Source organism: Salminus brasiliensis, chromosome 10 (genome assembly GCF_030463535.1).
Source record: "Salminus brasiliensis chromosome 10, fSalBra1.hap2, whole genome shotgun sequence".
Classification (NCBI taxonomy): domain Eukaryota; kingdom Metazoa; phylum Chordata; class Actinopteri; order Characiformes; family Bryconidae; genus Salminus; species Salminus brasiliensis.
In genome coordinates this window covers 6431728-6443767 of record NC_132887.1, presented here as the reverse complement: position 1 = coordinate 6443767, position 12040 = coordinate 6431728, and the positions used below count along the sequence as shown (strand labels likewise).

The following is a 12040-nucleotide window of genomic DNA, read 5'->3' as shown; positions in this document are numbered from 1 at the left end:
AATGTACAATAAATATATTATATAATTATTTGTCTCGGCCATTCACAGTCTCGGCCTTGACTCACTAAAAGTTTTGTTCCTGGTCTTGGTCCTGACTCGAACCCGGCTCTAGCGGTCTTGAGTACAGCGCTGGTTAAAACACATTTAAGCTCCACAATAAAACCTTGAGTGTGTAACACAGGGGGCAAAAGCTCGCTGTACATCTTCTGACAGTATAGATGTAATTTTTAAAAGTTTACTTTTACTGCCGTCAGTTTTTAATAAAAATAATAAAATAATTATTCTACTTGAGGATGTGCAGTGGCTGAATTGTTAAAAAGAAACAAACAAGTAAAAGTAAAGGAAAAGGGAAAAATAAGGATGGTTTTAAACTAAGGAAATGTGCAGTAACTCAATATGCTATTTTCTAAACTGGAAAGCCTCAAAGAGGAGAGAAAGGAGGGGAGGCAGATTTACAAAGGGAATTATTTTTTAATATATGTTTTTTAGTTGTTTGGATGGCGGAGGCATTCCCTTGCCTCAGGTACAGATTTGGGCCGCTCTACCTCTAGTGAAAGTGAGGACCAGCTGGAGCTCAGTAGCAGTGCAGCGTTCAGGTCTGTCCTGTCCTCTTAGGCCCCTATGAGAGGTCACACGTCCCTTTTCTGAGTAATTTATCAATTATTTTCCTGCAGTCACAAATGCTGTACTCTGCATATCACCTAAATTTATCACCATATCACCTTAAATTTAAAGCGCACTAAAAGACACCACTAAAGGCCTCGGTGTACTTCCTGAGGCCTCCTGAGGCCTCCTGAGACCTTCTGAGAGGGCGTTTGCCTGGCTGGATTACGTAAATGTGAATCTTTCACTTCTACTTGCATGATTGTTTCACTGCAGTAAGACACTTTTACTAGAGTGGTTAAGGCTCCTCTACCCACAGTTGAAAAACAGCAATTATGCATGAACTGCTGCCAAAGTGGCAGTGGCGCCCTCTAGTGTCCAAACATATTATGTTCAAATACAGTAGCAAGAGGAGGTGCTGGTGTGGGATTTCAGTAATGAAACTCTGCTTCACAGCTGACAGAATCTGAATTCATGGTTCAATAGAGAACATAGCCTGTTTCATTTAATATATGTATTAATAAAACTGTATTATTAAAATATTAGAAAATGAAGGTCATTTCTGGACCCGCCATCATTTAAGCAGTGCTAGTCTCAGTGAAGCAGTTACTATGAAGGAAAATAATAAACTGAAATGAAAGTAGCTCCAATATTATGTAAGACTTTTCCTTTTAGAAATAATAAACCTATCTATGTAAATCAGCTCTTACGTAAGTGGTCAGTAATTGCATTGTTCTAGCAGGCTGTGGAGAGGTGAGCGACACTACTGAAAGAGTAAAAGTCTTTTCAAGCAGCACAGCACTGGGAGTGCAGTCATGATTATCCGAGTGTCTGGAGACGGTTAATGTCTGAAGTGTATTTCTCACCCTCAGTGGAACTGAGTAATGTAGGCAGAAGGTAAAAAGAGGTGATGTAAGGGCATGATGTCCTTACAGACATGCGCATTAACCTATTTAATCTAATGATGAAAGACACTGTACACTCACACATACAGATCAGTACAGAGGATATGTCAGTGTGTCTGTATAGTGTGTATACACACCAATCAGCCAGGACAGTATTGATTAACTTCATCTACAGTGGCTTCTGTCAAGGGGTGGAGATATCAGGCAGCAAGTGAACAGTCAGTTCTTGAAGGTGATCGAGAAAAATCTGATTGAGAACCAAAACCCTTTAATGAGAACCAAACATGAGATGGCTAGACGACTGGGTCAGAACATCTCCAAAACATCAGGCAAGTAATGGGGAGGGGGGGGGGGTCCAGGGTGCCATGGGAAGTCTTTGCTGAATGTGGTTTAAGAGAGACAACTGGTGAACTGGTTACAGGGTCATGGACTTAAAGGATCTGCTGCTAACGTCATGTTTAAATATATATATATATATATATATATATATATATATATATATATATATATATATATATATATATAGCTATTTAAAATGTTCTTAACTTAATTTACTGAAAAAAAAAACTTATTTAATGAGTCATTCTCTTAAAACACATAAATTTAGGTGTTTTTCTTTTTTTATATGAAACAAAAAACAGTGCTGAGGTTTTAGAAGTGTGTAAAGAACATTAACAACACATCATTCATTGACCGGGGTACCCAAACTTTTGAGTCTGCGCAAAAGTTATGAACTCATCTAAATATGGTAAAAAGTGCTGAATAATAATAATAATAATAATAATAATAAAATATGGTAAATGCTAATTGTATTATCTGTTCTGATTCTGTTTATCTGCTAAATGTGTCATATTGAAAAAAATAATAACTGTACTATAGTATATTATATGTAATGAATAATAAATACTTATGCAATAAATATGTAATAACTAAATGTATTTGCGCAACATTTCCTGTTTAATTTTTTTCAATATGATAAATAAACAGTAGTTGTGCACTGAAACCTGTAGAGGATTGGTACTTATTTACACAAGGTCGACAAATCATGTGATTTGATCAGGGCTATGTTTGATATACAGTAGGATACTGTGCTAAAGTTTTAGGCATGTGAGATTCATGTGAATGTTTATTTGCTCACCAATACTAATATTAAACCATTAATACAATGAGTAGTGAGATTATGTGGATCACTGTTTGTAGTGATGAACCATCATGTGGTTTGAGTAATCATTACTTTATTAAAGGTAAATCAGGTGAGCTGCTGCTGCTGCTGCTGCTGAGCAAATGGCTAGGAGAAACCTGGAGCCAAACCAGAGCAGAGGATATCAGATATTATCTGGAAAGCATCTTCCACTCTAAATACTCTGCTAATCTACTGTGTTAGGAGTACTCAAAAACTTTCAGTGTTATTCTGGATTATTGGAACACTCCTTATTTCACATGTCTCTTTTTAGAGTGTCTTTTTACTGTATTTATTTGTATATTTGTATTCTTTCTACTGATTGATGCCAAATAAGATTAAACAATGTGCTCATATGGCTAAGACTTTTTCACATGATGCTATAATGTATTTACAGTAAGGGCTGCTACTATGATCCGAAGCATTATGATGGAAATATGACCCTAATAGGACATTAATTAATGTCATTAAACAAAATAAGCATATCATGACGGTCACTGAAAAACACTGTACCTCCAAAAATGGCAACTTTACAGGAGAAGGAAAAAACTCCTTAACTTTAAATGAAAGTCAATGTAAAATATTTTATATCTTATAATATCTTGGAGCTTTTCTATTGGTCTGTTTATCATCAAATTTTGATACACGATAAAGAACAACTGTCAGATTCATATTAGGTCCAAAAGCGGAAAACGGAAACAGAAGATACAGGGTTTTTGGGTGACTGCAACCATATAATAATTCAGACCCATAGTCATGAACAGACACTCTGACCCTTATGTCTGGAAGAATGAGTTGCAGCAGAGCGATAAGGAAAGCAAAAAGAACAAGAAAATGTCTTGGATTTTCAAGTAAAACTGATAAAATAGACTTTAATTCATCATGCAGCTACACAGATCACTTCTCTCAATATTAATATTAATATTAACCAGTTTAATAGTTTTCTGAATACAAAGTGCTGAAAAATTGTTAGTTTTTTTGATGTCCTGCATCATACACATTCAGCGTTGCACACAGTTGATCCATAGTGTAATTCCATACCTCACTTGTAAGTTTCTGGGACTGTTTCCTTCCACCTGCATAACCTGCACACGTCTCACCTGCTATACCTGGGCTGCAGATAAAGCTCCAGACGTTTCTACATGGGAAGATACGACCGTTAGGAGATTCAGCAGCACGTAGATTGTACATTTCTCGTGTCATAAAGTGAATGTAAATGAATGGCGGTGTAACCTGGTCCTATTCTTCAGTCCTCATATTTCGGAATGCGTTTATACAGTATGGCTTGCTCTAGACTAAGTCAGAAGGACGGTGGGCTGCGGGAAAATCCAAATTGCATCACACCATGAGAGCTCGACTGGTTTCCCAAGATCATTCACCTGTTCCGAAGACTTTATCCACCTTTACAATAGTCGCAGATGGCATCAAACTAGATGGAAATACAGAAGAACTCATTTTTAAAGACAGCAGCCCTAGACTAGGACTAGAACTCTGTGCAGGGTGATGGCTTGTGGAGTTAAGCCCACCTCATTCACCTAAAAGTAATTCTAGCGTCTAGAGTTTCTGATATAACGGCCACCACACCAGACAAGCAGATTAAACCTTTTCAGTGGAGCAGTGGAAGTGAGGAGCACTCTGTAATATCCAGACGTTCTAAGATCTTAGTCCAGAGCAGTAAGCTGAACCCTGCTGACTGTAGATGGGCTCTAGGTAGAAAAGGACTTAGGTCCAGTGCGATGCAGCAAAGCCTCTAAAAACAACTTCTAACCACACCTGAGCTTCTGTCCTGCTTCAGCACACATTCAGAGCAGCAATGGATGTTCTGTTTAGCTACAGTACTGCACAGGTTCACGAATGAAGGGCAGGGAAGAGGCTAACTGCCCTAAAACAGTTAAATCTGCAGTATGAACAGGACAACACAGCCTCACAGCTTTCTTGAGCAGTCATGTCTGACTTATCTGTCCACACTGGTCTCAGCCAGTCTGTTGTTCATGATACCCAGAGCTCCAACTCCACCAGAGAAATCATTGTGTCGGTTGGCAGAGCCAGATGGTCGTGGATGGCCGTTGGCTGTCTCCGACAGCTGCTTCTGCATGATGGCCAAGTTGACCTTATTGGCAGCCAGGAAGTCTCTCATGGAGATCATCTCCCCGGACAGCCTGCGCCCGTCCGTTTCGCTCTCGTTCACGGCGTCTGTGTCTATGGAGATGTTGCGGACGCGTGTCCGGAAGTGCCCAGGCACCACTGCGTTCCTGCCCGGCCGCAGGGACCTTCTGGGGCAGTGGCGGCACGGAATCTCCAGCTTCTTCAGAAGCCAGTTGAGAACCTGCTTGATGACGATGGAGATGACGTTGAAGAGCGAGTAAATGCAGCAAGCCCCCATCAAGATGAAAAAGAAATTCCCCAGGCTGTACAGAGTCTGGCTCTGGTAGGTGGTCCGCTGACTGCTGACCATGTCCCCAAAGCCGATGGTGCTGAAGGCTACAAAGCAGAAGTACAGAGAGTCCAAGTATCCCCATCCCTCCATGGAGGAGTACATGGCCGAGGCACAGCAGGATATGATCACGGATGCCACGCAAAGGATCAGCATCACGCAGTAGACGGACGGCTTCCACCCTGCTAAACTGTCTTCCCCGCGCTGCCTCATGTCTCCTGGGCCTTGTCCACTGTCGTGAGGTAGCACCCCTTTGCGCCGGTGCTGGACCTCGTGGCAGGACTTGAGCACAAAGGCCAACACGGTTATAATTCTCTCCAGGAACAGGTTGAAAAACAGGATGGTGGCTGCACAGCCAATTAGTCCGTAAAAGATCAGGAAGATTTTGCCGCCGACGGTGGCTGGTGTGGTCATCCCAAAACCTGAAGGATGAAAGAAAAGCAGGGGACTTAGTGCCTGTGGGCAACTAGGATTAAACACATCACAGTGGATGTCATAGAGCTGGGGGTGTGGTCAGAAACATGCTTAATTGAATATGTTGCTTGGTTACCCACACGGAAATCTGCATCAGTATGAATAAAGGTGAGCAATGTGGCAAAAATATATGACCATAATTCTTGAAGACATCTACACGATGAATAATTACAAAAAGAGGCACAGCAGAATCCGACATACACTATATGTCCAAATGTTTGTGGACACCCCTTCTAATGAATGCATTCAGCTAATTAAAGTTGCATACATTGCTGCTGACCCAGATGTGCAAATACACACACACACACATACACACAGCTTGTCTAGTCCCTGTTGAGAAGTACTGACAATAGAATAGGACTCCCTAAAGCAGATAAACCTTTTGACATGATGTAGGCTCCCAGCACTGAGCTGTGAAGGAGCAGTGGATCAGTGTTCTCTGGAATGATGGATGGTGGTGCTCCATTCAATACGTTTGGGATGAGTTGTGGAGTCTGGGATGAGGTGGGATGGTGATCACCCAACATAATGATCACACTAATGCTTTATTCACCGAATGCAATCAAATCCTAACAGCAAAGCTCCAAAATCTAGTAGATAAAGTTACTCCAACAAAAGCAGGATAAACTCGTTTTAATAGCCCTGATTTCATAAGTAGCAATGAATGAGCAGGTGTCCCAATACTTTTGTCCAAGTAGTCTAGAAGTGCCATATCATTTGAACAGTAGGTCTCATGTTTCCTACCTAAAATACCTAAACCAGGACTGATGCACGCTTCCTCCGACACAACCAGCCACTGCCTGTTTTCAAACTGCCACAGATGCAACGTCACCGGACAACCAACACGCTCACTCGGGTACCCAGCTCTGAGGCATCGGCTAGCAGACATCAGTGATGGCCAGCACCACACTGAAGTGATGTGGGGACAGTGAGAGCCTTCTACCCACCCGGAGCTTGAGAACAAGGCCAATTGTGCTCTCAGGCTCTAGTTGCTGATAGAAGACAGCATGAGATTCCACTGGACCACTCAGAGCAATGATGAGCATTTATAGCATGTATGTTTAACAGACAATGATATAGCCTTGGGCAACAGAATGATGTTATTGGATATCAGAAAAGGCAACTGATAAATAACATAAAATAATATATATATATGTATATATAAGTATGTATGTATATATATGTAATATTGTCTACATTTAACTGATCAAATGGATTTCTACATTAATAAACCAATAAAATAGAGGAGACAATATTATTGTCAATAGAGATTTTTTATAAAGATAATATTGTGATAAAATTATTATTATTAGGTGTCATCCAGGCCTCCTAGAACACTATGGTTTCTATTCATTATTTCTCATACTGAGCCTCACTGAACCCAGTTAAACTGGTCTAATAATGCTCTCTTTAATCAAACAGAGAAAAAAAGCTCAGAAAAGTCATACTGTGATGTAACTGTAACTAATTTGCCACAATAGTGATACCCACAGTATGGTCATATTGCCCACCCCTATCAAAGTATGGAGGCAGAGCATTATCCCACTGTAAATAACATCACATACATGGTGCTCTGTTCTCCTATGCTCACAAACGAACTGCTGTAGAGTATAAACTGTTTATTAATAAAATATGGCCTAATATACTAGATCAATACTGAACAATAGGTTAAATGAGGCGTATGTATGATTTACTGTTCTCCAAGCAGAAGTGTTTACATCAATACACCAAGGGCTGAATTAACACCACAGTCAAGCAAGAAATGAGCACCATAAGTGTTAATTTAACACTGGGGTTTTTACTGTGAAGCCCCTGAGCAGGGGGACGTGTATAGAATTGTTTGGCCTGAAGGAAACAGCTATCACAATATCCTGTGGGTGAAGAAGTCCATGTTCTAGCATTTCTCCAAAGCCACACTTTCTGCTTCTAATGGTTCTCTACACAACTCATTCTGCCCCAACGCCAACAGTGCGTTCTTCAAAATAAAGGGGCTTTAAATGGTTCAGAAGAACCAATTTTGGTCCATATAGAACCATGTTTGTCATATAGATGTGTGAGAGCATCAAGGGAAGGTTCTTTGGATCTTTAAAAGGTTCTTCACACTCACCAACCAAAAGTGGTTCTCCTATGGCATCGCTCAACGAACCATTTGAAGCCCCTTCATTTTTAATGGAAGTACTCAATACATCCAGACCTGCAGGACAACAACAGCTCACCACTCGCTTGATTATGGCTACAAATCACTGGTGTAACTATGACATTCGCACTAAGTCATCATAGCTAGCTATGAATCATGGGTGCCAAACTGCTTAAGTAGTGACATAAGGGTTGAGTAAAGACATTAAGAGGCCCCGGGCACCCCAGCCCCTCCTCGTTCTATCATTACCTCGCCCATACTGCCAGTAATTACTCCACTGGCACACATGCCTTTCCAAATGATCTCTTACCAATAGTGGACACCACTGTACCCACGAAGTACAGCGCTCCAGGGAAGTCCCAGCGTGCTTTGAGACCATCCACCCGCACCCCGGCCATGCTGGCCTCCTCGTAGTGCCTGAGGAAGCTCTCCAGGTCACTCCGGCTCAGGTTGTGCTTCTGGCTGAAGTTCTCGAACCTCTGCATCCAGCGGGCTTTGGCCTGCTTCTCCTTGGGCTGCTCCAGGGCAGAGAAGACGGCGGCCCCGCACAACAGGTAGAGCAGGATGAGCAGCGCCAGCATGGCGAACCTCGCTGTGTCTTGGCTCAAGGGGGCAAAGCCCGAGCAGCCTGCGCCTCGGCATGCCATCATGTCCCGGCTGTGACAGGACACAGCGGAGGGGTCCACATCCTACAACTCAGCGCGCTAGCCATCACTGGTGGTCTTCACGTGTGTTGAAACCTTTTTATGGGGGAGGGGGGGGGTAAAGGAAAGCATATGTGGGTAGTAGATACAGGTATTCATGTTTAGCATACAGGCTAGGGTTATGTTTGCCAATATGAAGGCATGCATTTGTAATACACAATATGTACAATATATGTCCTAGTATTTGTGGACACCCCTTATAAAGAATGCATTCAGCTACTTTAAGTTACATCCATTGCTGACACAGATGTGCAAATGCAAACACACACACACAGCTTGTATAGTCCTTATAGTCTGCCATTCATTGCCAATGCCAATAAATGTACTGCCAATAGAACAGAACTCTCTGGAGCAGATAAACATGAACCTATATGCACCATGCTGGCTAAAGCCAGGCGTGAGCTAGAGGGGTATAAAGCCCCCCCAGCATTGAGCTGTGGAGCAGTGGAAGAACTGTGTTCTCTGGAATGATGGATGGTGGAGCTCCATCCAGTACTTTTGGGATGAGCTGAGGTAGTGATTGTCCAACATCCTTCTTCTCTAACCCTCTTATCGCTGAATGTAAACAAACCCTCACAGCAATGCTCCACCAAAACCTAGTAGAAAGCCTTCTTCCCTGGGCAGTAGAGATTGTTACTCCAACAAAAGCAAGATTGACTCTTTTTGTAAGACCCTTGATTTCAAAAGAAACAACGAATGAGTAGGTGTCCCAATACATTTATCCATATAGTGTATTATGCATTGTGAAAATGCCTTCACTTTGCTCACTCCTTATTACATCTCTGACTCTAGAGCTGGCCGATATTAAGGTAAATTATTAATTTTTATATATATATATATATATATATATATATATATATATATATATGCATCATGTATGTATGTGCATACATACTTGACATTTTCCAAAATGACCCGTTAACACAACTTACAGATCTGTTGTGGTTGCACAAGGGGGACCTACTCAGTTCAAGGCAGGTGGTACTAATGTCATGGCTAATCTGAGATGTTTACCCACTAACCCCTGCATATGTCACACAAAAATCCTGAATTTCCATTTTTTCTTTTTTTTTTGCCAGATGTTCATCACACTTTGTCAAGATTTCATGCTGATTGGACCAATAGAAATGTTCCAAAATGAATTGTTTTAACATATAGAGTTTACATCATGCAAAGTAATAATACAGTAATAATAATAATATACAGACTGTGGCTGTGTGGCACATATACACAATTAATTTAAATATGGTATATATATATATATATATATATATATATATATATATATATATATATATATATATATATATATATACATATACATATATTACAAGGCTATACACATGTCTAGTACATAAATATATGTAATATATATATATATATATATGTACTAGGCATGTGTATAGCCTTGTAATATATGTATATGTATATATATATATACCATATTTAAATGAATTGTGTATATGCGCCACACAGCCACAGTAAGCAAATAAAGACTATGCATATATATGCACATCTAGCTCATTTAGGTCATACAGAGTTACACACTGTTTAGTAATGACTCTGATTTGTCAGATAACCTCTCAGTATGTAGCATAATATATATATATATATATATATATATATATATATATATATATATATATATATATATATATATATATATACACACACACACACAGGTACATACATTTTCTGAGTTTGGCCAACATAGACGATGCATGTCTAATAATAATATGTTTAATAGGCATATATATATATATAGCTCGTATAATCTGCGTGTAGCATATTTATTAGCTCATATACGCTGTGTATATATCTCTCAGTCTCATATGTGTCTCATATTCAACATATGTCTGCTTAGCAAAGTCAATGCATATGTTTAGCAATAGTTTAATTCATACTGACTATACTTATTATTGCTGTCGGACAACCTTGTATCTCCATTTTGGTTGTTTTTCACAAACAATATGGACATAAAGTGCATCTTGCAGTAGTTCTTTACATTGTGTCACAATGTCATGATGAATGGACCAATGGAAACACCTCACAATGACGCACAATAAAATCTTTTTCTATTGATTTCCATTGAAAGTTCCATAAAGTTGTCATTTTGGAGATACAAGGTTTTAGTATGACTGCGACATTATATGTAGGTTATAGGTTAGCCTACATACAGGTTATACAAGTGTAACAGAAATGCACCCTATGTTTAGCCCATATTAAACTGACATAGCCTAATGTTTAGTAATACTGGGCATGTTTTCAGCTCATACAGACAGATCTACACATGTACACTATGTTTGACATTAATATATAGAATATGTACCTGTTTAGATATAGATTTTGATATAACTCATATATAACGTGTCTTTGTAGATATTTATTTATATATATTTAGAAAAAGCATCATGCATGAGTTTAACTCTTATTGACTGTACATACATTTTAATTTATTTTTTCGATGCATGTCTAACTCATATAATACACAGCCTATTGTTTAATAATAATATGTTTAATAGGCATATATATATATATATATATATATATATATATATATACAGCTTGTAAAATCTGTGTGTGTGTGTAGCGGATGTATCTTATCCTACACACACACACACACACGTATATATTAATTTAGGTGCATGTACCTGTTTATAACCTCAACCTCATATAACCTCATATGCAACATTTCTGTTTTGCATATACTATAGTCATGTCTAAGCAATAACAGGCAGGCACATTGGCTTATATTGAGCAATAATAGACTATGCAAATGTATATATCATATATAACATATATATATATATATTCAGCAGATATAGGCTGCTTATTAGTTTTGTTCATATTAGGTTATATATATATATACATTTCTTGTAACACTAGACATGTGTATGACGTGTAGCAGATATATATATATATATATATATATATATATATATATATATATATATATATATATATATATATATATATACATATGTCTAAGGAATAACAGCCACATACACACATATACTTAATACACATAAACTGAGCAATATCAGACATGCAATTTAGTCTCATACATGCAGGTGATATCTCATATAGATCATGCATATGTTTAGCAATATCTAGAGAGTGTATCTGATGTAGACGGTACATATGCTTAGCATTAATAGACACGTCCAAGTTCAGCTCATATAGCTCGTGCATCTGTTTAGTAATAAGTGGCATGTGTCTAGCACTTGTAGATTATGCAAATGTTCTCCCACCTGTGATCGAAACATCCATCGGAGCGCATCGCTTCAGCCTGAACTCCTCCAAAGCCTCTGAAAGCACAGCTGAGCTGAGCTGAACCGAGCCGAGCTGATGTGAAGCAGCCGCGAGTCTCCCTCGCTCTCCACAAACTTTCAGCACCGTTGTTTCTTCCCCACCCGTATTCAGGCAAGCCCCGCCCCCCTCGAGCCGGGATTGGCTGTTTGCTTGCTTAAGCATTATGGACTGCTAGCCAATCCTAGCCAAGCTTTAGGAGTACTGCTAGCCAATCCTACTGCTGGGGGAGGGAATATTGGTAGGGAAGCAAAATAATCTTAAAAAAAAAAGAAAAATATAATATAATATATA

General features: G+C 39.3%; 1 protein-coding gene across 1 annotated transcript; it reads right to left on the bottom strand.

Annotated features, from left to right (window-relative positions):
- Positions 1 to 3527: 3527 nt before the first annotated feature.
- Positions 3528 to 11803, bottom strand: kcnk13a (potassium channel, subfamily K, member 13a). Its single transcript, XM_072690264.1, has 3 exons — positions 11689 to 11803; positions 8044 to 8473; positions 3528 to 5544 (listed from the first exon to the last, which is right to left on the bottom strand). Exons 2-3 carry the CDS (start codon positions 8381 to 8383, stop codon positions 4643 to 4645), a joined length of 1242 nt encoding a protein of 413 aa, XP_072546365.1. The 5' UTR covers positions 8384 to 8473; positions 11689 to 11803; the 3' UTR covers positions 3528 to 4642.
- Between the last annotated feature and the right edge of the window lie 237 nt (positions 11804 to 12040).